Source organism: Trichomonas vaginalis, chromosome I, assembly GCF_026262505.1.
Source record: "Trichomonas vaginalis G3 chromosome I, whole genome shotgun sequence".
NCBI lineage: Eukaryota > Parabasalia > Trichomonadida > Trichomonadidae > Trichomonas > Trichomonas vaginalis.
Window position 1 is genome coordinate 4,078,576 of NC_067203.1, and position 25,975 is coordinate 4,104,550.

Sequence of the window (25,975 nt, forward strand, 5' to 3'; positions counted from 1 at the left end):
GACGTTTGGCATATGCTTGAGCTTCTGGTAATGTTAAAACGTTTCTCATTTGTTTAACATCTTTTGAAGACCGCAACAATGTGGACTAATTCTTTCATTCCGTCTGGAACTTTCATAGTTCTATTATATGCACCCTTTTTGTTTGTCCCTTGTTTTAATGGAACCTGTAGAAGATTTGCTATTTCTGTCATGTTTAATTATAAATAAAAAATAAAAATTAATTATAAAAAGTTAATCAAATTTAACACCTTTATTTAAATCAACTATTATTTTTCCATGTTCACCTAATTGTGATATTGTGTGTAAAGTTCATTAATGCTCATTGGTAAATTCACTTGATAAAGCATAACGTTCAACTGTTGACGACTAAACCCACTGAAAATGAAAAGGGTGACAGGTTTGATTTAATGTTTGTGCTTAATGCTTTGAAGTATTGAACAGCCATGAAGAATGAACACTGAATGTGTCGACATTGAGTTAATAATGATTAAAATATGATTTCTCATTTGTTATTAGTTTTGATTTCACGCATCATCTAGAAAAATTAGTGAATGCAAAAATTCTCTATCAAAATTTGAAATAGAAAGTGTTTCAAATAATTCATCCCGTTGTTTATCAATAATTTTATCCTCTAATCCTTGCTTCTTGATTGTATTATATAATTCTTTATACATTAAAAAGTTTTTTAAATAATCTTCTGCTTCTTCTTGTGATAAATAAATAATTGGAATTTTGATTAAATGCTTTAAAGATTCAAATGTATCATCTGAAGGTGAACCTGAACGGTTGATATAAATTAACACATGTGAATGGGGGAAGTGTTAGCAATAATGATAATTTGTTTTAATATCGTTAATGTTTTACCTTTATTTTGTTTACCAATTGCTGCAGTGATTGAATTTAAGTAACATTCAGAATATGGAATTTTCATTAATTTTTCCTTAGATAGAGCATTTCTATTATCACTCAATACTTCATTAATCATATCATCTATGTAGGTATTATATACATCTGTTAATTCTTCAGAATTGAAATCCATTTAATCAAAAATAAATTTATAATTTTAAACATTTCTATTCATCAATATTTCATCATATGAACTTCTATACTGTGGTGGTGTACCTGTTGGATGATATTTCAAACCTTCATCCGGTGTCCATGTCCAATACGTAGTCCTAGTAAACCAAACCTGAGGAGGATTTGTCACCTTTGAACAGTAAGTGTCATTTTCACCCTGAATGATTGGATAAGCTTTCACTTGTACTGTAACTTGTGAGTTGAAAGTTTCTAATCCATCAAAGAATATACCCGCTCCATCACGTTGAACTGGAATAGTGCATAAGAATGAAGTTTGGTCTTTCCATGTTCTAGCTAATGGCGTGCCATTATCATCATTCAGTGGTCTAGTTAATGAGTCCTCGTATTCTTCTGTGCATTCATTCACTCCATCTAAATCAGAAGCTTGAAGCATACGTGTAAAGAATATGTCACCCACTGTGGTCATCGCTTGATCGGGGAAGTTTCTGGAATCTATAGTGACCTGAAGACCTCGAAGCATTGGATTTTCTAAAACCGTTCTTTGCATTGCATTCTTCGGAAATGTTAACACAACATCTGTAACATTATGAAGAGCGTATGAGAAATCTGAGCTAATACCTTCAGGAGTGATGCAACCTCCATTTAGTGAACGAACGTCAATATGTTGAGCTGGAATCATGAATGGATCTTCCTTACTGAATAAACGTGGTATTGCTTTAACTGATTCTTCAATTAAACCGTATCCTGGTGTAATGCATTTATCCTCTAAAACTTCCATCTTTGTGCATGAAATAATAACGTCATCAACTGTTGCGTCAGCAGATGTAGCGGCTAAGCTTGTAATTAATTTGACAGGAAGTCCGATTTGTTGGAATTTGCGATCATATTTATAAACATGATTCATAATCTTTTCATAATTTTCATCAGTTATCTTTTCATAAACGTAATTTTGTAAATCAGCAACTCTTAACGGGTCAACCTGACAAAATACTAAAGTATCCCTGAAAACATAATATTTAAGAATGATTTCACCAAATGATTTAGGATAATCATCGAACGCCTGAAATGCTAACAAATCATTTACCGGAATAATCATATCAAAAGTGACATCAACTTCTTCATTTGCTTTCTTGAAAACTTCTGAAGGGTCAATATATTTACCACATACTGAGTTATCATATTTTTGAACATTATTATATAACGAATGAACAAACTTTTTAACTTTCCTTTCTGATTTTGGTTTATATGTTGCAAATGTGAAAGATTCACGGGCGCAATCCATCTGAAGATAACCGGCATCACCTCTTTCGGTTTCTACTTCTAATTGTTTAAAGCTTTGATTTGATGATTTGTAACCAACGAATAAACGCATACATTTAAAAGCGGTATCGCATGTGAAAGCTTTATTTGAAACTAGAGTTGCTTTAACTTTGCGTTTAATATATGTGTCACCTAATTGGTTCACATCATGAGCTGGATTTGTAATTCTTAAATGTGTTTGTTTATCATCAAAATATGGAGTATCAGAGTCATAGCATGAACTTTCAAGTTCTCTATAATATCTTCTACCATCATTCTTCGAGAATATTTCATTTATCTTTTCGAATGAATGAAATACATTTCCATTAATCGGTTTAGTGTTTGGCACCAAATAGTTAGTCGTCATTTATTATTAAATAAAAAATCAAAATTAAAAGATGAAAATGAATTTTTAATTTTAATGAAATAATCAACTATGGCTGCAGGTATATTTAAGAAACTGTGGGATAAAGTAAAAAGAGGAGCGCATAAAGTTTGGGAAACAATGAAGAAAGGAGCAAATTGGATATTTAAGAATAAAGAAGCAATTAGTGACGTTGCTGAATCAATAACACCAAAAGCCGCCCCAATAAGAGAAATATTAAATAAAGGAGAAAAAGTTTATCAAAGACTTCAACCGATACTAAGATAAAAATAATATTTATTTATTTTCCACTATTTACCTCCTATTTTATTAAGTATTCCTTCAGCAATTCCACCAATTGCGTTACCTGCTTGTGCTCCCATCGCTGGATTACCTGCTTTAGTACCTAATACTCCACCTATGATAGTTCCTGCCGTTTTCGCTACTGGTGCCAAAAAGTTTGCAACGGGTTTAATAATATTTTTATGAACCCAACCCGCAGCTTTCTTAATTCCATCCCATAATTTTTTAAAGAATCCTGCCGCCATTTCTGATTTAATATTAATTAAAAAATTTATTTCATCACTTATATTCTAATTTTTATTTAATGATAAATGAAACCAATTTTAAAAATAAATAAACAGGAGGAAGAAATAAATGAAAGTGAAAATGTTCAACAAAAAAAACGTTGTTAAACCAATTACTGAAACAAAATTTTTCATCTGTTGAAGAATTTAATGACTATTATGCTAATAAAAAATTATTTGAAGAATTGACAACGTGTAAATTGAATAAAATGTTTAAAGTTGATGGATTCAAAATTTCAAAAATAAAAGGAGTGGTTAGTTTGAAATCTATTCCTCAATCAAGAATCACCTCATTAATGAAAATAGATGATTTAACAAAAAGAATAGAAATTATTGAAGAGCGAATAAATCAAATTATTGATTTCATAAATCATGACTCGTTGAGCCCGGGTCCTTAAAGCCCATCACTGAGTTCAAGGTTATATTCATCAAATATTTCATTATTAAATGCAACTTCTGCTAGTTTATTTATTTTTTCAATACGATCATTTGAAAGTCTATCGTTTAATTTTTTCTGAAGTTTTTCATTTTCTAGTTCTGAAACTTTATTTGGATGATATTTAAACTCGTTAAATTCTTTTTCCTCAGTTTTGATCATTAATTTACAAAGAACTTTTGTGGTTGGAATTCGTTTAAACCATTTATCATTAATATTTGTTATAAATTCAATATTCGGAATTAATTCCCAAATTTTTGCATTTTCAATTAATTTATTATCAAATGCAAAAGCAATAGGTTTAATATTAAACTTACCTTTATAATATAAACTTTCTACATAATCATCGAAATAAACATCTACTTGTTTAATATTTTCAAGAATTGGTGAAAGAACATCCATTAATTGATTGACGGTTACGAATCTTGATCCACTCATTTTCTTACGAATTAAAAAAAATAAAAAAATAAATTTAACTTAGTTTTAATTTTACGTAAGAAGTCAATTTTTTAAATCTTGATTTATTCAAAAACGTAAGAATAAAAACCGTAAGAATCATACATTTTTTACTTCATATGTTAAAAAAAATGATACAAAATCGTTCAATATTGTATGAATTCTTACGTTTACAAAAAAAGTCACACAACCCTTCAACATATACTACTTATATTTGTATTAAAATAATAGAGTTCTTTTTTCTGTGAAGTTTTAAAGTAATTAGAGATACTTATTCATTGAATTTTTGACAAAATTAGTATTAAATATCTGCGATCATAAAAAAATGCTATACTTATTTAGCAAAAAATTCAAAATAAGAATAAATCGATGTAAAATAAGTCGTGTATTTATGGAAGAAGTTCAATCAAAAGTCTGATTTGGCAAGGTGTCTTATCTGGCTTAACATCTGGATAAAGCTTGACTGGGAACCATGCGCATTGGAATTCACCTACTTTGAATGATCCAAGAGGAATGACTATTTCTCCGATTGGGTCATCTTTGGAAATTGCGTCTTTATCCATGAGTCTTAAGTGGAGTGTATCCTTAGATGTAGCGTTAAATTGGAATCTCTTATCCCATACTGGGTTTTTCTCATTCTTTCTAACTTTGGTTTCAACAACCTTGCCATCATTGACCTTAACTTGAACGTATGGGTCTGACCATCCAACAACGTCAACTTTTGGAACTCCACGAGCTTCCATAACAACTACTTGAAGCTTGCTCATTTATTTTTTGAAATATCGGTTTTTCGGAATTGAAAAGTTTAATAATTTGTTACTGTATATTAAGAGTTGAGTTTGTTACTTCGATTTTTGAAAATTTTAAATTTGAGAACGCGTGTCATATTTTCCTTTGAAAATTACGAAAAGTATCGGATCTGATTTACTCCATTTATGTTATTTTTCATTAATACTTCAAAACTCAATTCATGAAAAATTGAGAAGGTTTTTCATCGCAAAAATGATCTAAAAAAGGTACTTGAGATGATGAAAATAAACACATTGACATAAGACCAACGATTTATGAATATTATTGTGTTTTATTTAGCACATTTCTCTATAATTCAAAATTTCAAATATATTGCTAATAAATTGCCGCTCAGGGTTGATTGGAATTTTTATGGACACTTTACATAATGTAATTAACTTATCTTATTGGTTTTCAGTTAGATAGAGATTGCTATGGACTAATTACTATATTTATTGGAATGAAAAATGTTTAAATGTTTAAATTCTATAGTATTAAATATGGTTTTAATTATCAAACATATTTGATAGACTTGCCCAAAATTTAGATAATATTAAAAGTTGGCATAAGTCTACTCTACTGTAACAGAAAATCCACCTGTGATGCAGCCACAAATATCAACCTGTACATGGCCGGAGTTTCGAAGATATAATACATCTCCTTCAGTAAGCTTTAAATCTAATGATGTACTTTCAAATTTTCCAACTGTGAATGGAACCAATGCAAATTCGGGGCCATTATTTGTTTTTGCATAGATAACAACACGGCCATTTTTAATTTCATCGTTTTCGAAATGAAGTGAGGCATTAGTTAGAGAAGCAACAACATGCTCAGGAATAGTTACCTTTGCTTGTGACTTTGGTTTGACTGAGACATGCCAGAATGCATTGAAATCATCGCCAAGCATTTCAAATTTTTTTTTTCACTCAGTGTTTGTGTGAAGAATTTGATCTGAATAAGCTTGCCATCAGACGAAGATTCTCCCATTGTTCGCATGATTAAACGTTAACTCTCAGGGGACACAAATGCGTATTTGGTTTTAGAATTGTAAAACATTTTTAATTTTTATTTGATTTTTGAAGTGCGTTTATTTACACTCATGTAAAGCATGTGCCTGTATCTATGGGTGATGTGGTTCTAGTAAAAATGAATGTATATTTAAATTCTAAATATCTCGATCAATTATATTCTAATTTGCTAACTTTTTCTTTCTAGAGTCTTCCAGCAATAGCAGATATCAGAGTCTGAACTTTAAGTCTTAAATCAGCTTTTTCATATTTTCATATTTTTGCTGAACCTTGATTTTTTGAATTTTTTGATGTATTTCTCAACTATTTCTATTGGAATCTCGAATATTTTAATCCATCATAGAATTATGAACTGCACTCAAAAATAATTTTTTTATATTGATGTCTGATTATTATATCCTTACAGAATTAGAGCAGTTCGTATCAAAAATATCTCGTTTTAAGTACTTGTGCTGCGCCTTATATGCAAATAAAGTTGCTTTCGGCGCATCTGCTGGCAGTGTTCATTTATATTCACTGACAGAAGCTTCATCACCTATAGTTGTTTCAATCCCTTCAATAGTTACTGCTATACAACTACTTTCCTTCTCACCAGGAGGAAAATTTTTAGCGGTTGGCGGAAATTCATCACTTCATTTCATCGAAGATCCACTTACAAACCCAGTAGTGAGTTATTCAGTCGATCTAAAAGGAAAAAGACCAACTACATTAGACTGGATATCAGAACCTCCACCGAAAATTTCAAGAACTCCCTTTTTATTGATTGGCGATGAAACAGGTGGAGTTTGGACAGTTAGACATCAATCTGCCGACTATATTACCACAGTAAATTCTCCAATTGTTCAATTACAATATATCTCAGAAGAATCAATACTTGTTAGCGCTAAATCAAGTCCTTGCTTCATTAAAGCAGGAAATGTTGTTAACATTCGTGGTAAAAAAGTTACCGGCGACTTCGGATCCTTATATTCTCCAACACATAACGCGATATTCTTTTCAAAACCCGAATCTACACTTCTTATAGCATCTCCAGAAGGAAAACCGCAAGCTAAGATTGTTCTTGCCGAACACAATACAATTCCAGAGACTTTTTCATCAAATCTTTCATATCTTTTATTATGTTCAACATTTTTAATTTCAGTTGGTCCGAACTGTCTTGCATACATCGTTAATTTAAACAACGGTACTCCAGAAGGCACTATCATACCAAATTCCGAATATTGTGATTTCTCATCTTACAAAAACTACGCATTACTCATGTGGAAGGACAAATTGACCTTGTTCAAGGCATGCGAGAGCAATGAAGAGTACTACAGATACCTTGTTGATCAAAAACAGTACGAAAAGGCTCAAGAATTAGCAATGCATGACAATGTCAAGGACATGAAGCTCTTAAAGCTCATGGAAGTCAATCCTTCAGAGAAATTCGAACAATATCTACAGAAAGTTGACTTCGAAAGCCAGCCACAACCTTTACAAGCCGTGGATCCAGAATTTTACGGTTTGGTCACTTCACTTGATGTTCCTGACACAAAGACGATAGAAAAACTCAAGTCCATGTTACAACAATTAGCACTTGAACCAGAAGTTGTTTCAAAAGTTCGAAACTATGTCATTAAAAATCCAAATGAATATTTTAATTGGGAAAAGTTTTTGAATCCCGATGACATTGTTTCCAACATCAATTCCTCACCAGAGAATTCCCAAATTGTCACTAAGATTGCTGCCAAAGGGTCATCACAACTCTGCCGAATGTTGGCATCGATTTCTTCATTTGACATTTCAATTTTGGTGGCAAATTCTCCTCCAATTTATCTCCACAACGTTGATGAACAGAGGAAATCGCTTTTCATAGATATGATGGCAAAGAAAGACGTGTTCTCCGCATACGCAAAGAAGGAAGAACCAGAAGAAATTTTAGTTGAATCTCCATACGCTGAAAAAATAAAAAATATTAATCCAGAAAAAGTGACACCTTTTGATGTGATGTCACTTTTGAAGTTAAATGAGTGGGAGCAGAACATTACTAATGAGGTAACTGAGTTATGCAATCTTGCGGAAAGATATAATTTGTCACGAGAAGACAGAGGAATTCCTCCTTGGGTTGATCAAATGATTTCGGCTGAAAAAAGTGAAATTTCTTTCGACCAAAACGCAGTGAAATCGACTGCAGGAAATTGGGGAGTAAGAGCTGACCTCTCTGTATGCCAGGTTTGTGGTTTACCTCTAAATCTTGGAGAAAATACAACTAGCGCGGCAACTTTCCCTTGTGGACATACATTCCACATTAGCTGTCTTAAAACAAGATACTGTCCTTCTTGCTATTCAAATAAGCTGAAATAATTTAATTATTTATATAAAGTTTGTTTTATTGTTTCTTATAATAAATAATATATATACAATAATCTTTTTTCATTTTCTAGTTTTTTTGAAATAAGTGAATGTTCTCAATTATATTTTAATTTAAATTAACACTTTTTGTGCGTTTTTTAACAGGCTTCAATCCTGTTAAATATGCAGCAAAAGTGTAATTCTCAGGCTTGTGATTATTTTTGCTTTTAATGCCGAACAGCATGTGAATCAAAAATAATCGAATGAGTGAGAATTATAAAATATAAATCAATTTGAAAATGTATTGTGGTAAGTTTTATTAAAACTCATTATTTTATTGTGATAGTAGTATATGAGTGCGGGTTGTGTGACTTTTTTTGTTTCATCTATATATAGACGATGCATTAAAATATATTTATTTATAAATCATTAAAAAATTAACATTAATTTTAAAATAATTTATTTTTTTATCTTTTATAAAAGAAGCTATATATAGATGATGTCAGATATTCCGCGATTAATTAAACATTGTTTAAATCCTGAATGGGTTAAACTTCAATTTAAAAATGAAGATTGTGAATTATTAAATGAATATGAAAGCCAAAATAAGCTAATGAGGTATAAATATAATGATAAAGAATATTTAATTTCATGGAATCAATGGAGTCATAATCAAAGACCTCATAAACGAGAAGAAGAAATTGAAAATAATGAAATGGAAATCATTGATGACATTAAAGAGGATGGAATCCTAAATTTTGTAGAAAAACCTTTAGAACTAAGTTAGGAGATATAAACGTAGAGTATTAAATCTGAATATCTTAAACATTTATTTAAAAGGAAGACTGTGAATTATTAAACGTTAATGAATATGAAAATGCTAAATCAAAACTGAGATATAATATATTGGAAGTGATGAAAGGTGTAAAGATAAAGATAAAGTTTATACAGTTTCATATAATAACTGGCACACGTTAGGGATAAGAAAACATTTAAGAGATTATGGTAAAAGTTCCGAATTCTTCAAATCTAGTATGTACGAGAGAGTATGAAGATTAGAAATCATGATATAAACATAATGAAAAAAAAAAATAAAAAATATTAAAATTCATGTCTTACATTTTTTGAATAATTTATTTTTTTAATTCGTATGAAAATGAGTGTCAAGACTAACGACGTTAAAAAATTGGGATTCACAAACGAGGAAATAAAGGATATATTAGAGGAGGCGAGTTATGAAGTTAATAAATATTATTTAAGAAATTGTCAAAAATTCGCGGAGTTATTAAATGATTTAGATTATGATGGAAAAATGAATAAAGATGATGTTATAAATTTCTTATATCCCACATCTGAAGAAGAAAAACCTAAAGAACCTGATGTTTTCCCTGAATATTATGAAGAACGGATTAAAGATGATGAATATGATGAAATTGAAAGACTGGAAAAAATAAGAGATGAAATAGATGAAAAAATTAAGGAATTAAGAGAAGTTGAAAAATATAATGAGAATGAAGTAGAGGGTTTAATGAATATCCCAGCTTCAGAATCAGAAGTTCAAAAATCTCATGAAGAAAGATATAAAAATTACTTTTTGGAATCTACTAAAAATTTATTAGATGGTGAAATAGATGAAACACTTTCAGAAGAAGGCACAAAATTTATTCATAAACATAAGTTACAATTTATTGACGAATGAGATACCATGTATATACTTTCACCTCCTCTTGATTCTGAAAAATTCAAAAAAGCACTGAAAAATGTAACATATGCAACAAATACGATTAAGAAAGAAGACCATGATATTTACACAAATTATTATTTAAATAAATGTACAGGTGTTGATAAAGTTTTTGATTTGTTAGATAAAATATCAAAAGAAACAATTGGTACATATAAAATTTTATGCGATTGTGGTTTCATTATTGAAGATACTAATAATGTTTCATATGAAAGAACAGCACCGAAGGAAGACGAAGTTGAAAGGTCTATACCATTCGTTATTAAGAATATAAAAGATATGAAAACTTATAAACATTATATTTATTCATTTATTTCAGAAAAAATGGAAGCAACCCATAAAACATCATCTCATCATTTTATAGCTATTCATACATTCCTTTTCAAAGTTGTGAAATTAAATAAGACAGGAATTAGATTTAATGTATCAGGGTACGCATTCTTGAGTAAATTAAAATGTATTCGTCACGTCGCAGATGATAAAAATTTATGTGTTCTTAATTCATTTTATGGACTTTAGCCCTGGACTTTAAAAAAATAAACTTTATTTTTATTTATTTTTTAATTTTTTATTCTTACATAAATGAACAAAAACGGAACAGCTAAAATGAATGATAATCAAATAAGAGCCGAAGGTAGAAGGTTATTTAAACGCTTCTATAACATTCCTGATGGTGTTAATCCTAAAACTCGTAGAAGTTATTTAAATGAAGCCATAGATGCATATGAAGGATTTGACATTTCATCAGAAAGTGAGAGGTTAGCAAGAATGTTAAACGTTAATATTGATTTTATTATTGTGACCCTCAACCAGAAGACGTAGACATAAATAAGGTAGACTTTCCATTAGTGGAATCAATAATGATAGATCCAGAATTTGAAACAGTAAATATTTATATATTAACACAGAGTGGTGGAAAACTTCACAGAATTACAGACGTTGAAGCACTCACAGGATATAAAGTTTGCCCCTTTTGCAAAGAAGAAGTATATTCTATCCGTGATGACCCAGAAAGGAAAAACCAAAGAAGATTTTTAAAACATTGTGAGAAATGTAAAGAAAATAATGGAAGATTAATTCAAGACGTTCAATTGCAAAACACACAACAACCATATGCACCACATATCACGAAACAGAAGATATATCAATGGCTATTAGCTCACAATTTGCAGGAATATTATAAACCAACAAGATATTATATTACTTTTGACTTCGAAACATTAGAGACTAAAGAAGAACTTCAACTTTCTGAATGTGCAACTTTGAACGCTTACTTAAAACCATTTATGGTATCATCAACTGTCAAAATAAAGCCGCAAACGGACTCTTTGAGTCCTGAAGGTCTTTCAGACCGAAGCGGCGAGGTCGTAGACCGTGATAAAACATTTACGAGGAATTTTTGCTTAACATCAAGTGATTCGTTCATTCTGATTGGATTGAATTTTTATTTTCAACCTGTTCATTAGTTGCTAAATCAAATATTGAACAATATGAAGAATTAATGAAGCCGCAAACGGACCAAACGGCGGGGACTTTGTCCCATACATTAAATGAAAAACAGAAGGAAGCATTTAAAGAACTTTAGATGAGGAATTCAATAAAGTGAATATCATAGGTTTTAATTCGGGAAAGTTTGATTTAAATTTAATTCTTCGTGATTTAAACACTGCAAAATGGAAAATAAAATCAATGCTGGTTCTTCTTCTCAATTTAAGCAAATCATTGTAAAGAAAACAAACTGTCCATATGAATTAAGATTTATTGACATCAGAAATTATATAGCGGGTGGGACATTAGACCAATTCACTCAAGATTTCGGAAACAATAAATCACGTGTTAAATCCTTTTTCCCTTATCAATTCATCACATGGGAGAATTACGAAGATGAATTATATAAAGTGGAACCATTCACTCAAGATTCATTTTATTCAGCATTAACTCAAGAAACAATATCCGATTCAGATTATCAAATATATCTCAATGATGCTAAAAATTTTGAGAATAGATTAGAATATTTTATTCATTATTGCAATAAAGACGTTGAAATTATGATTGACCCAATTGATAAAATTATTGAAGAAACATTTGTTTATAAAATTGACATGCTTCATAATCTTCTTTATCATCGAATGCATCAATGATTCGTTACGCTTTAGCATATAAAGACTTTAATCCTAATGAAAATATATCCTGAGGAAGAGATAGAATCAAGTTTTGAATTAACAAAAAAGTATTGGAAATATAAAATTGATTCATATAAGAAACAAGATGAAAAAGCAGAAAGGGATACTAAAAACAATGTTTCAATGGATGACTATCAATACTATCACGATTTAATCCTTTCATCTAAATGCAAAATGTGTGGTAAAGCGTTTACATATGCTAATAAACCAACATTAGATAGAATCGATAATGAAAAACCACATACCAAAGAAAATTGTCAGTTAATGTGTTGTTATTGCAATGTCGTAAAATCAAATAAAGATGAAGATGTTCAACGTTTAAGAATCAATTTAAGAAATTATACATTAAAAAATAATTTACCAATGACTCTAGATTCAGTTGAAGCTTATCACATCCTCCGTAATGGAATTACTGGTGGTTTATCAAATGTTCAACATAGAGTAAATCTTAAAGGAATCACGCACATTAATAAACTTTCATATAATCCAGAAACTAAAACTGTATCAAATGAGGACACTTCCAACATTATGACTCATTTCGTTGGTGTTGACTTTAATTCATTATATCCTTCATCATTTTCATCTAATCCTCATGATTTCATTCAATATACTGACCATAAAATGTATATGCCGGGAAGATTGAATGGTGTTATCATTTGTGATACAGCAACAAAGAAAGCAAAAGCACTGGGAATAATTAAGAAGAAAAATACTTTATTCGTGGCTGAAGTAAAGGGTCACATTGATGAAAAATACATTAATGATTACATAAACTTTTTACCGATAATAAGAAACTTAGATATTATCACAGATGAAAAAACAATTGGCAGTTTTATGTATAATTACATGAAATCAAACAATCTACCAGTTGACCAGAAACAGAGAAAATTAACTCAGTTAGCATCAACACACAACCAATATCAACCATTTTCTTCTTATTATCTTTGGTATCTAATAGACAGATTTCATTTTATCATTGATGATATTCAATCAATTTTAACATTTACTAAAAACACTTGTTTTAATGAATTTGCGAACGAATTTATGAATGAAAGACAAAAGGCTGAATTAGAAGGAAATAAAGGAAAAAGTTTATTTTGCAAGATTTCACTTAATGGATCATATGGTTACGATGCAATGAATACACAAAATTACGCAAAGACTAAAATAATGAATGCACAGAAGGCACGCGTTGCATGTATGTCAAATAAGTTTAAAACATAAGAGAAATAGGTGAAGATACGTATCAAGTGATGCTCAAAGATAGATTTTATAGATGTGATACATGTTTACAAGAGGCATTCTTCACTTTAGATAACGCAAAATACTGGTATTTGGTTTTCATTTATGATTTTATGTATAAATGCATGGATGTTAATCGTTTTCATTTCATTGAAGGTGATACTGATTCATCTTATTGGGCAATCGCTGGCGATCCAAGTCTTCCTAACACTCAAGCATTTCAAGCAATTGTTACCGATAAAAAATTTTATGATAAAAACATTTACAAATTCGCACCTTTTGATTTCTTCTGTTTTGATGAGAAATTTAAACCTAAATTAAAGAATAAAGCTGAAGAAAAAGCACATGAGAAGAAGTTATTGGGTTTAGCAATTGAGAAACAAGGTGATAACATGGTTGCTTTATGTCCTAAGTGTTATACTTCATTCAACGGTTCAATTGATGGAAGTGATTTTAAAAAGATTGCACAAAAAATGAAAGGAGTTAGTTTACGACAAAATAAACAATTAACACCTAAAAATTATTTGGATATAATAAATGATAAAGTAATATTTGATGGTCAGAATATTAATTTACAACTTAAAAACGGGTCAATGACTCGCTTAACAATCGGTAAGACTGCATTAACAGGAGCACACACTAAGGCTGTATGTTGTGAAAATGGATGTTGTATGCCATTTATTTAATAAAATGCCACAGAAGAGACAAAAGGAACCGTTAATAATGGTTTTGTACTATGATTCAAAGAGGTGGGCACCCTTAAAACATTTATTTTATTTTTATATAAATGGATAACACAGATTTAAAAATTTTAATTGATGATTTAGTACTTAATCAAAATTTTCTTGATTATTATGATTTAAAAGCATATCTCCAAAAATATAATAAAAATATAACGGGTGATGATATGGATTATTATTATTCGTATTATAAAAATGAAGTTTTGAAATATCATGATAAAATAATTTCTAAAATTAAAGACAAAATTAAAAATAATGAATATTCAAAGGGAAAAAGTAAATCACAACTTAAACAATTGAAAGATTTCAAAAATAAAGTATTAACAGAAGAAGATATTGATGAATTATATAAATTATATAAATTATATAATCCTGAGCCGCAAAAACCAAAGGAACAAAAACAAAAGGTGCAAAACGCCCAGGTCCTTCAGACCATAAATGAAGCACAAGCTTTAATTTATGATTCATTAGTTAAACCATATTCAGCCCGACTTTTAAATGAAGATCAACTTTTGGAATTCATCCTTCAACATAAACTCGAAGCGGGAAAGTATATCAAACCTTTATATACAGCATATTTAAAACAAATGAATAGAATACATCCAGAATTAATGAAAGGAGGAATGAAATCCAAAACTTCATCATCCAAATCAAAGCAGATAAAATTAAACCACTTGCAACACCAAAACCTCCAACGACAGTACCCTCCTCCTTCAGTTAATCCTTCGTCATTCACTTTATTATATCCATTTCAAACATTAAAGAAGCAAAAAGATTTTAAAAAGGATTTCAAGATATTAAATAAACCAATTGACCCGAAAATTCAACCGTTAAAGGAAAAATTTAGTCGCCCTTCATTTGCTCCATATCCATATTCATACGAAATCGATCATTTAGAATATTCAAAAGGAAACGTTACTTATTTATTTGCCATTAACATTAACACCAGATATTTATATTGCATTCCGGTGAAAGGGAAAACAGAACAGGAAACAAGAAGAGCTATTCAATACTTACTAGATCATGAAAGAGTAGATAATATAAGGGGTGATGGTGATAAAGGATTTCAGGCAGCTATGGCTCATTATTTCCCACAAATTAATTTTTACTTTTCATCCTCTCCATATACGTTTCATAATAAAATAGTTGATGCGGTAATGAAACTCTTAGAGATGCGTTAGGGGTTAACGGTCAGATATACTGGGATGGAAATCATGACTCCATCATACAGCAGTTAGTATATTATTACAATAATACATGGCATAGAACTATAAACATGAAACCAGTGGAAATGAAAATGATATTTCAAAAGAATGGGAATATATTAGAAAGCAAATGGAAAGGTTGAATGATGTTAAACGTGAACAAATTAATTCGGGGCTCATGAATTTTAAACAAGGGAATAAAGTTTTAATTCATCTCGATTATGGAAAAACTGATAAATCAATGACAAAAAGAAGACGAAGATTTGACACAATAGCTGAATTTGTTAGATATATTAACGGTAATGCATTAGTTGAGGTTAACAATCAATTAATAGAAATTCCGATTTATTTTATTACTCCATTATATTTAAATAATATTTAATTTTTTTATTTCGTAAGAAAATGAGTGACAACGAAGCAGTCAAGAGTCCAGACAATGAATATAAAAAGAAACTAAACAGAATTAAATCAAAAATATGTTATTACAAAAAGAAGCCACAATGTGGTGGGGTTGAAAACGATAAAGAGAGGAAAGAAATAATCGAAAAATTAGAAACTTACCGTTCAATCCTTAAACTGAGTGAAGCAAAAATAAAAGAATTTAATAGAATAAATAAATTGATTGGAAGAGATGAATTTAATAAAGATGAATTTTTAAACTCTATCCAAATTTAATTTTTATTCCTCTTCGACAACATCTCTCTTTCCATCATTACCGCATAACCACATTTTCTCAATTTTAGTGGTTTGTTATTTTTAACATGTTCTTGCATCATTTTTATCATTTCCTCCCTTGTTATGATTCGTGGTAAATTTTGAGCTTGTGGGGTATTCATTTATGATAAAAATAAAAATTTAAATTATGTCGTTCTAAAGTTTGTGACAACATGACATTTTGACAACAACATAGGAGGATGGCAGTTATTATTTATTTTTGAATAACCGAAGGTGCTACCATGTTACCATGTGCTACCAGGTCATTTAACTTCTCTGAAAAATGATGACAACATGACATTTTGACAACATGACATTTTGACAACAACATAGGAGGATGGCAGTTATTATTTATTTTTGAATAACCGAAGGTGCTACCATGTTACCATGTGCTACCAGGTCATTTAACTTCTCTGAAAAATGATGACAACATGACATTTTGACAACATGACATTTTGACAACAACACAGGAAAATATGATGCAGTCCAAAAATAAAGTTAGTTTAAAATTGTTTTTATTTTTTGTTCCTATATAAATGACAGCAACAAACAACAGCAACAACTATATCGTTTCTGATGAAAATATCATTGATTCATTAGCTGAGGAATTAGTTGTGGCAGAAACTAAAACCCTCAACGAAAGAATTGGTGAAAACAAGATTGATTTACATAACTACCTCAAACATGATGGAGGAAGAGGAAGGAAAACTGGTATGGCTTTATTAGTAAATAAAATTTCAAATTTAACGATTATAGATGTTGATATCAATAAATCGTACAATGATGAACTTAAAGAAACAGTTAGAAAAGATATTTTATCAAAACTTTCGGATAAAGATGTTATCGTTAAAACCGCTTCAGGAGGTCTTCACATTTATTGCAACACTAATTTCTTCTATTCAACCTCGAACAGAATGATTAAATGTTATTCCTGCAATGATTATGATATTGACATAATGACTTCTATGGATGATTCAAAGCGTTCATTAGTGGTTATGGCTGATTCAAGAGTTCGCAAGAATGCAACAGAACCAATCAAAACATACTCATTCATTCGTGGAAGTTATGATTCAACATTAACTAGAACAGTAAACGATATATTAAATGATTTGAATATTAAGGTAAGAGTTGAACAGAAGAACGAAGAAATAAAGAGTATAATGAATGAAAACAAAGATGTAAACATTGACGATAAACTTGCCCAGAGCATAGTTGATGGCATCTGTGATTTTGAAGTACATAATGACGGTGGAAACATGAATTTAGAAAAAGAAATAACATTATTCACACTGTTTCAAGCTATTAATTCGTTACCGGATCATTTAATTAATGAAGCATACGATAACGTTTATAACTTCTGCAATTTAACTGAAAATGCTAAAAGTAATTTTGAAAAAGCACGTGGTAGATATGCACATTTAATGACTTCTCCATTTGTTTTAGTGAAGATTCTAAAACTATACCAAAAGGAATATTATGATGAATACGTTTTACCTTTATTACGTAAGCCAAAAATAACATTTGATATAAAACTTGATGATTCATTCTTGATAACAGATATTAGACGCAAGGCTGAAAATCATCAGTATAAAAACAGTTCTGAAGTAATTGAGGATTTATCACGTGTAATCCGTTTTGTAGATTGTGGAAACAAATATTTCATTCAGAAAGATTACAACATACACGACAAAATGAATCAAATATCATTTGTTCTTCAATCAAACATGAAAGAGTCACTCAAAATGATTAAATTATTTAAAGAAGAAGGTAAAACAATAACAGCATGGGATGTACTACTAAATCAATTATCCTCATTAACCGTTAAGGGTGTTTGCTTTAAATCTGATTCCCCCGATGTTTCTCAACGTTTCATGGTTATAAATACAACATTCTTGAAAAGCCTGATTACTCAAAAATTGAGATGTTTATGAATTTCATTAAAGAAGCCATTTGTGATAATAACGATGAAGTGTATAAATACCTTCTCGGCTGGATTGCATCAATGATTCAACATCCTGGAATCAAGAATGAAACAGCAATTATTTTGAAAGGACTTCAGGGAACAGGTAAAAACAGATTTACTGACATTATTTCTGAACTTCTCGCTGGTTATTCATGTAAAAACATTACTGAAATAAGTGAGCTAACGGGTAATTTCAATTCGGTTGTTGAAAATAAAATGTTTCTTGTACTTAATGAACTCAAGAATGTGGGTGAAGACAGACTCGCAAACTTCAACGCTTTGAAATCAATTATTACGGATAATGAGATTAGAATTAATGAAAAGAATCAACCCAGAAGAACAGCTCAGAATGTTGCAAACTTCATTTTCGTAACTAACAACGTTTACCCTGTCAAAATTGAAGTTGGAGACAGAAGATATGTAGTTTTAAGAGTTAATGGTAAATTCAAGGGTCAATTTGATTACTTCAAGAATTTAATGGATTCATGCACAAAGGAATTTTATGATAATTTACTGACGTATTTTATCAATTACGACCTTTCATCATTTAATGTACGAATCATACCGATGACTGAAGCCAAACAAGATTTAATTGAATTATCATCAAATCCTTTAGATGTATGGATAAATACACATTATGATGAATTGTGTGCAGGTATGACGTGTGAAAATGCTCTATTCTGCAAACCATCAGACATGAAAGACAAAAACTTTCAAATGAGTATTAAGGATAAATGTGATAGGAAACATAGAAGAATAGACGGTAAACAAACATGGTATTATGTTTTGAAAGAAGAAATGAAAGGATTATATAAACAGGTTGAACCAAACGATAATGAGGAATCATTTACTGACGATGAAATACCTGTAAATGAGCCGCTAAGCGGCGAGACCTGAAGGTCTAGCTTTATAAAGTATGATTGGAATTTATTTTTGCATTAATCCTCCTGTGTTGTCAAAATGTCATGTTGTCACACTTTTTCATAGAAGTTAAATGACCTGGTAGCACATGGTAACATGGTAGCACCTTCGGTTCTTCAAAAATAAATAATTATTGAATAACCCATGTTGTTGTCAAAATGTCATGTTGTCACACTTTTTCATAGAAGTTAAATGACCTGGTAGCACATGGTAGCATGGTAGCACCTTCGGTTCTTCAAAAATAAATAATTATTGAATAACCCATGTTGTTGTCAAAATGTCATGTTGTCACACTTTTTCATAGAAGTTAAATGACCTGGTAGCACATGGTAACATGGTAGCACCTTCGGTTCTTCAAAAATAAATAATTATTGAATAACCCATGTTGTTGTCAAAATGTCATGTTGTCACACTTTTTCATAGAAGTTAAATGACCTGGTAGCACATGGTAACATGGTAGCACCTTCGGTTCTTCAAAAATAAATAATTATTGAATAACTGGGAAATAAATTTACGTCAAATATGCAATTTATAAAATCTTATGTCGACAGGCTACGTAGCACAGTGGTCTAAGGTGGTGTTATGGAGGGGTCAAGGTCTGTGGTTCGAACCGCGACAGCGCCGTATTTTCTTATTTTCTTTGTTTGTCTTGTTTGTCGTGAATAAAAAGTATCATAAAAGTGCTCTATCTTCCACGGGAATAAATAAAAAATTTACTTTATTTCTTCTTTATTTCTTCTTTATTTCTTTGTTCCCGTGGAAGAAGGGTTTTGCTGTTTTTTCTCAGCCGAAATCAATGATTTTTTCATTTTTGGAATCCTTAGCGAATGAGGAATCTTTTCTCTCGTGGAAGCTTTGACCAAAAATAAATGGTTCATTTACTCACAATATTTTTTTACAAAACGACCCCAAACTTTTAACTTCTTTTCTGCAGCTTCAAATGCTATCTTAGCGAGTTCATTCTCTAAATTCTCTCTTTAAATCTTCTTGTTCCCATTGGTCTAGTTCGTATGGAGAATCTCTATAACCATAATATATCTCACGTTCATGTTCTAATTGTTTTTCGCACATTTTTCCAACTTCTTCTTCAAACAAAGGTTTAGCATTTTCTACTGTATCTTCGAGTTCTTCTTCATCTAACTTCTCATGAACTTTCTTGTCTATGGAGTCCATAATATCTTTGACATAAAATGCATACTTTACAGAGCACCATTCAGCAACAAAATGAACGAGGTCAGGATGTATGTAAATACCTTTGAATTCATTCATGACACCCTTTGTAAGCTCATAAAATGCTTGTTTTGAGGTCGAGCCACTTTTGGCTCCACCGTATTCGTTCATCCAAAACTCAAGAATTTCCTGCATTTTAGTACTATTGAGAAATCTGTTTAAATGGTTTAACTTTCCTGCTTCTCTTGCCATCTTTGTTGCATTAATGTAACTATCCTTGTCTCTACGTAAGACTTCAATACCATTATAAGTGCCTTTTGTGAATGTTTCGCCATTAGATTTGTTCGTGAATGTTTTTGCTTCGACCGACATTACTGTTCTTACATACAAAATAAAAAATAAATAAAAATAATTTTAAAACTAATGAAATTAATTATTTTTGGACTGAATTCATTGAACTCTATACCATGCGAATACAGTCATAAATGGTGGCATGTAATCTTTACTTTGTCCCGTTGTTTGTGTATATCCTGAAACGCGATGTGTATGGTTTCCTTCTCCCTGAGTGTCACTCCAGTAACAATTTATAGCAAACTTAACGTTGTCTTTAACATCATATCCTTTACCTTTTGTCATTCCTGACCAATCCCAATATCTATGCTTATGCCAACCTGCTTGAGATGTGCTTAAATCTATGTAGTGACTGTGTGCAGGTAAATTTTCACCCGTAATTGTTTTACTTCCCCCTGTTTCCTTTGAAGAGTTTGCACAATACAAAAACCTGTCGACTATTTGTTCCCATGCACCAACACCAAACATTGCTTGAGGACCTCTCACATCCATAGATGTATAAATAGAACCTACTGGGTTCATTAAATCAAACATATGAGATAATATAGGATTGTCTCTTTTGAACTTAAAATATAGTGTAACTATTTCGGGTTTCTTCTGGTTTGTGTCAGAATATTTTTTATAATATAATCTTATGTTTTCGGGGTAGGTAAAGTCTTGACTATAATATTTATTTCTGTCATCTTCATAATAGTATACTATTCTCGTTTTTTCTATTGCATTATATCTTTTATATCTATAATATTCTAAATATAATGTTTGCTTTTTTGGGTCTACACGTGCGTCAACACCATAGTCATAATAATATGGTGCTGGAGCTACGTTAGACAATGTCATATCTGTCATATCTGTCATTTCATAAACTCTTAAATATTTCTTTTGTCGTTCGTCATCATAAGTTTAAGTAGCAGTTGTTGTCTAATGGAACTTTAACTTGTGTGCCATTATTCTTTATATAGCCTACATACATTTCATTGTTATTTTTCGGAATGAGTTTATACGTATACCATTTCTTAGGACTGTACAAACTCCCATCTAAAATATTTGTTTTCTTCATTGACAGAAAAGTCGCCAACAATAGTTTCAATATTTTTTGTTCCAACTAAACTTTGGTATATTTCGTTAACAAATGATATATCTGCTTTCTTTGCTAACTCATCGTTAACAAATGATATATCTGCTTTCTTTGCTAACTCATCGTTAACAAATGATATATCTGCTTTCTTTGCTAACTCATCGTTAACAAATGATATATCTGCTTTCTTTGCTAACTCATCGTTAACAAATGATATATCTGCTTTCTTTGCTAACTCATCGTTAACAAATGATATATCTGCTTTCTTCATTATGTCATTTAGGAAACCTTTTATGAATTCCTCATTTAAATTAAATCTTCCAATCTTCAAAACTTTAGGAAATGCATTTAATGCGTAATACTTTGTTCTTCTGTGGAATTGATGTTATATCATCCGTTATACCTTTAATTTTTGAATTCATAAATAAAATTTCTTTATATTTGATATCACTGCACCACCTTTGCAAACGAATTCAAAATGGTCATTTTCAATACTACTCCAAATCTCCATATTTCAACCTTTGCGTTTTTCTGCCGTCTTTGAATTATATGCATATGTGGCGTATGTAATGGTCTGTGGTTGCTGTTGTTTAATCATTTATTACGATTAAAAATAAATATTTAATCTGTTATCTCATCAGCTATTTTTTCTATTTGAAATTGCCATAATATTTCATTCATAAATTCTAAATCACAATCAAATAGGTCAGTTATTCTAAATTTAATATTTGATAAATCTTTTGAATGAAGAATAAATGAATTCCCGGATAATTGAAACGGATATGATAAAGAAAATATGTTTAAGTTGATGGATAAAATGTTTTGTATTGATGGGTAAGAGTTAGGGTCTAATGTTTGATGTGAAAATCTCATTGGGTATTAACTTATCACATTTGATTAAAATGAAATTAGAACCAGTGTCAGAATACAAAACATCCCCAACATCTTTTTCAAAATTTAATATCCCCAACAATGAACGAAGATGAGGAGTACAAAATTTAATTTTCAGCGGAAATTTAATAAGGTTATTTATTTCATCAAGTTCAAAAAGTTTATCAGGTTTTGATTTAAAATTTTCTTCATACCATACGATAAATGATTCATTTAAATAACTTAAAATCATGTTAATATCCCATTTCGTTATCACATTATTTATATACATATCATACGTTTTTTAGGTCTACGACCCCGCTATGCGGCTCACGGTCATCTTTAATAAATGATATATAATCTGAAGGGTTTAAAAGAATGGGATTAAATTTACCACTCACAGAAACGAGAGTAACATTATAAATTCCGCTAACTGTTAAATTTAATTCACAGTTATTATTCGAAATAATATTGATAATTGACATTTTTTTATTACGATTAAAAATATGGTAAAGCGTTATTTTCCAGTGATAAATAAAACTAGAATAAGATTACCTCAAGAATTCATAAATTCAACGAATAAGAAATTCATTCATGTTATAAATTTTAGTGTTTTCAGAAAATATGAGTCAATGTCATATTCATCATCGGTTATATTTCACTTCATTCAAATTTAGTTCAATCAAACCCATATAATGACCATTTCATAAGATTTCAGATGGTATTAAAAATGTAATGATAGATTAAAATATGAACAGATTGACAATATCGAATTTTTGGAATTTTGGTTTAAATATCCTGATGGAAAAAAGATTGAAGTTAAAGATAAAGCTGATACTATAACAAAACACAATTACAATGACCGATCCGGATAGTGGGAACAAAAAGAAATAAAACAAACGATAGAAACTGGTGAAAGGTCAATTATTATCGATTATGATTCAAAGGATTATTATCGATAATGTTAATGCTTGAATATTAAATAGCCTTAACAAAGAATTTTTCAAGTGATATTTTATATTCATCAACTATTTTATTATAAATATCATTATATGTTAAATGAAGTTCAGTTGTTGCTCCGTTCTTTGATATCTTAATTGTGCTAATATCCTTTATAGGATTTATTTTTGCAACTGTTCCGCAGCATGAAACCTCATCATCTATGAAAATTGAATCTTAACGTCTGAATCTTGAACATCACAAAGAATGGCGATAATGTGAATTAATGATTCATAAGGTAAAATAATTAAACCGGATTGGTCAATTAAATTTATTATTGAATCATAATTATCAGTTATGATATCACGGTAAATTTTCATTAATTCAGAATTAATGTCTATTTTATATGGGTTATCAAGTGGTGCTGGTATGTTGGATAAGTGGGAATTTCAACAGGTTCTTTACCAGGTTCAGATAAATGATTGGGTCTCCATCTTCTTTATTTTGCTCTTCCTCATTCTTCGGTAAGTCACGAGTTAATAAATTTGGTTGAGTTGCTGACCTTGTTAATTCAGGACTAACATTAACTTTAACATTTTGAATAATTCGTGATTTATCATCATTTACATTATAACCAACCGTAATCTCTGCTTTTGCGTTAGTGTTCTTTTGACTAGTGAAACGTCTTCTCATTTATATTCGAAAAAAAATATATTTAAACTTTTATTTTGCTGGAACTTTTGAATCTATTATTTCCTGTATTTGTTCATGAAGTTGATTTTTAGCATTTTCATCGAAATTAATAGACCGAATATATTCATTAATTGCATTCTTATAATCATCTGATTTCTCAAATTTTCTTTTATCTGATTCCTTAACTAAATCATAAGTTAAACCTCGTTGCTGATATAATGGTTTCTTAATTAAATCTTTGAATGCTTGAGATAAAGCACCTGATGCAATTCTTGCTACTATAATTGGTTGGAATTGCTGTTTAAGTTCATCTTTAACATTTGCGAAAACTGGATCGAATAAAGCAACTTTAAAGAATTTCTTAGCTGGAATTTCAGGTCTTAAATTTGCATATTGACCATCAAACTGGTTAGAATATCGTGGTAATCCATCCGGTCCCTCTTCAATAGCATTTAATTCTTCATTGAAGTAAGAATATGGATTATGACGGTATGAATTAATTGGACCATTTTCACCTTCTCCAATGTATTGTTTAACAGCTTTTCCATTTTCATCAAATTGCATAGGATAATGTTCATTATATGCTTTACGTTTAGGATAATCCGTCATTGTTAATTTATACCCATTTATGACTTTAATATTTCCTTGACCATCAGTAACGAAAACTTCATTTATTCCATCAGGTTTTCCATTTGGACCCGTAATGTCTGCTTCGTGTGCTTCCCAATTTGGTCCGTGACGTTTGGCATATGCTTGAGCTTCTGGTAATGTTAAAACGTTTCTCATTTGTTTAACATCCTTTTGAAGACCGGCAACAATGTGGACTAATTCTTTCATTCCGTCTGGAACTTTCATAGTTCTATTATATGCACCCTTTTTGTTTGTTCCTTGTTTTAATGGAACCTGTAGAAGATTTGCAATTTCTGTCATGTTTAATTATAAATAAAAAATAAAAATTAATTATAAAAGTTTATTCGAATTTAATGGAACCTTTATTTAAATCAACTATTATTTTTCCATGTTCACTAATTGCTGATATTGTGTGTAAAGTTCATTAATGCTCATTGGTAAATTCACTTGATAAAGCATAACGTTCAACTGTTGACGACTAAACCCAACTGAAAATGAAAAGGGTGGACAGGTTTGATTTAAATGTTTGTGCTTAATGCTTAAAGTATTGAACAGCCATGAAGAATGAACACTGAATGTGTCGACATTGAGTTAATCAATTGATTAAAATATGATTTCTCATTAGTTATTAGTTTTGATTTCACACGCATCATCTAGAAAAATGAGTGAATGCAAAAATTCTTTATCAAATATTTGAAATAGAAAGTGTTTCAATAATTCATCCCGTTGTTTATCAATAATTTTATCCTCTAATCCTTGCTTCTTGATTGTATTATATAATTCTTTATACATTACAAAGTTTTTTAAATAATCTTCTGCTTCTTCTTGTGATAAATAAATAATTGGAATTTTGATTAAATGCTTTAAAGATTCAAATGTATCATCTGAAGGTGAACCTGAACGGTTGATATAAATTAACACATGTGAATAGGGTGAAGTGTTAGCAATAAATGATAATTTGTTTTAATATCGTTAATGTTTTACCTTTATTTTGTTTACCAATTGCTGCAGTGATTGAATTTAAGTAACATTCAGAATATGGAATTTTCATTAATTTTTCCTTAGATATAGCATTTCTATTATCACTCAATGCTTCATTATCATCATCATCTACGTATGTATTATATACTCCTGCTAATTCTTCATAAGGGGTGGATGAATTAAATCCATTTAATCAAAAATAAATTTATAATTTTATACATTTCTATTC

General features: G+C 30.1%; 10 protein-coding genes and 2 pseudogenes across 12 annotated transcripts, besides 2 other annotated features; 8 read left to right on the plus strand and 4 right to left on the minus strand.

Moving 5' to 3' along the window:
* Positions 1-1,639: part of a mobile genetic element that runs on past the window's edge.
* A 1,134-nt stretch (positions 1,640-2,773) lies between these two features.
* TVAGG3_0926130 (uncharacterized protein) lies at positions 2,774-2,989 on the plus strand (the record flags this gene model as incomplete). Its single annotated transcript, XM_051252425.1, has 1 exon — positions 2,774-2,989. The coding sequence occupies one exon, from the start codon at positions 2,774-2,776 to the stop codon at positions 2,987-2,989; it is 216 nt and encodes a 71-aa protein (XP_051077999.1).
* A 1,552-nt stretch (positions 2,990-4,541) lies between these two features.
* Positions 4,542-5,018, minus strand: TVAGG3_0926140 (calcium ion-regulated exocytosis of neurotransmitter; the record flags this gene model as incomplete). Its single annotated transcript, XM_001298745.2, has 1 exon — positions 4,570-4,947. One exon carries the CDS (start codon positions 4,945-4,947, stop codon positions 4,570-4,572), a length of 378 nt encoding a protein of 125 aa, XP_001298746.1.
* A 319-nt stretch (positions 5,019-5,337) lies between these two features.
* TVAGG3_0926150 (nucleoplasmin core domain domain-containing protein) lies at positions 5,338-5,892 on the minus strand (the record flags this gene model as incomplete). Its single annotated transcript, XM_001298744.1, has 1 exon — positions 5,541-5,876. The coding sequence occupies one exon, from the start codon at positions 5,874-5,876 to the stop codon at positions 5,541-5,543; it is 336 nt and encodes a 111-aa protein (XP_001298745.1).
* Positions 5,893-6,378: 486 nt separating this feature from the next.
* On the plus strand, positions 6,379-8,340 carry TVAGG3_0926160 (DPP6 N-terminal domain-like family; the record flags this gene model as incomplete). Its single annotated transcript, XM_001298743.1, has 1 exon — positions 6,379-8,340. One exon carries the CDS (start codon positions 6,379-6,381, stop codon positions 8,338-8,340), a length of 1,962 nt encoding a protein of 653 aa, XP_001298744.1.
* Positions 8,341-9,409: 1,069 nt separating this feature from the next.
* Positions 9,410-25,975: part of a mobile genetic element that runs on past the window's edge.
* On the plus strand, positions 9,485-9,745 carry TVAGG3_0926180 (uncharacterized protein; the record flags this gene model as incomplete). Its single annotated transcript, XM_051252426.1, has 1 exon — positions 9,485-9,745. A coding segment is annotated over one exon (261 nt), but the record flags the coding sequence as incomplete, so codon positions are not given.
* Positions 12,376-13,178, plus strand: TVAGG3_0926190 (DNA/RNA polymerase superfamily; the record flags this gene model as incomplete). The annotated part of the gene is made up of 1 exon (XM_051252427.1): positions 12,376-13,178. A coding segment is annotated over one exon (803 nt), but the record flags the coding sequence as incomplete, so codon positions are not given.
* TVAGG3_0926200 lies at positions 14,846-15,821 on the plus strand (annotated as a pseudogene). Its single transcript has one exon. A coding segment is annotated over exon 1 (976 nt).
* Positions 15,842-16,114, plus strand: TVAGG3_0926210 (uncharacterized protein; the record flags this gene model as incomplete). Its single annotated transcript, XM_051252428.1, has 1 exon — positions 15,842-16,114. One exon carries the CDS (start codon positions 15,842-15,844, stop codon positions 16,112-16,114), a length of 273 nt encoding a protein of 90 aa, XP_051078002.1.
* TVAGG3_0926220 (Prim-pol domain family) lies at positions 16,690-17,757 on the plus strand (the record flags this gene model as incomplete). The annotated part of the gene is made up of 1 exon (XM_051252429.1): positions 16,690-17,757. A coding segment is annotated over one exon (1,068 nt), but the record flags the coding sequence as incomplete, so codon positions are not given.
* Positions 18,156-19,013, plus strand: TVAGG3_0926230 (uncharacterized protein; the record flags this gene model as incomplete). Its single annotated transcript, XM_051252430.1, has 1 exon — positions 18,156-19,013. The coding sequence occupies one exon, from the start codon at positions 18,156-18,158 to the stop codon at positions 19,011-19,013; it is 858 nt and encodes a 285-aa protein (XP_051078004.1).
* Positions 20,026-20,579, minus strand: TVAGG3_0926240 (KilA, N-terminal/APSES-type HTH, DNA-binding family; the record flags this gene model as incomplete). Its single annotated transcript, XM_051252431.1, has 1 exon — positions 20,026-20,579. A coding segment is annotated over one exon (554 nt), but the record flags the coding sequence as incomplete, so codon positions are not given.
* Positions 21,124-22,231, minus strand: TVAGG3_0926250 (annotated as a pseudogene). Its single transcript has one exon. A coding segment is annotated over exon 1 (1,108 nt).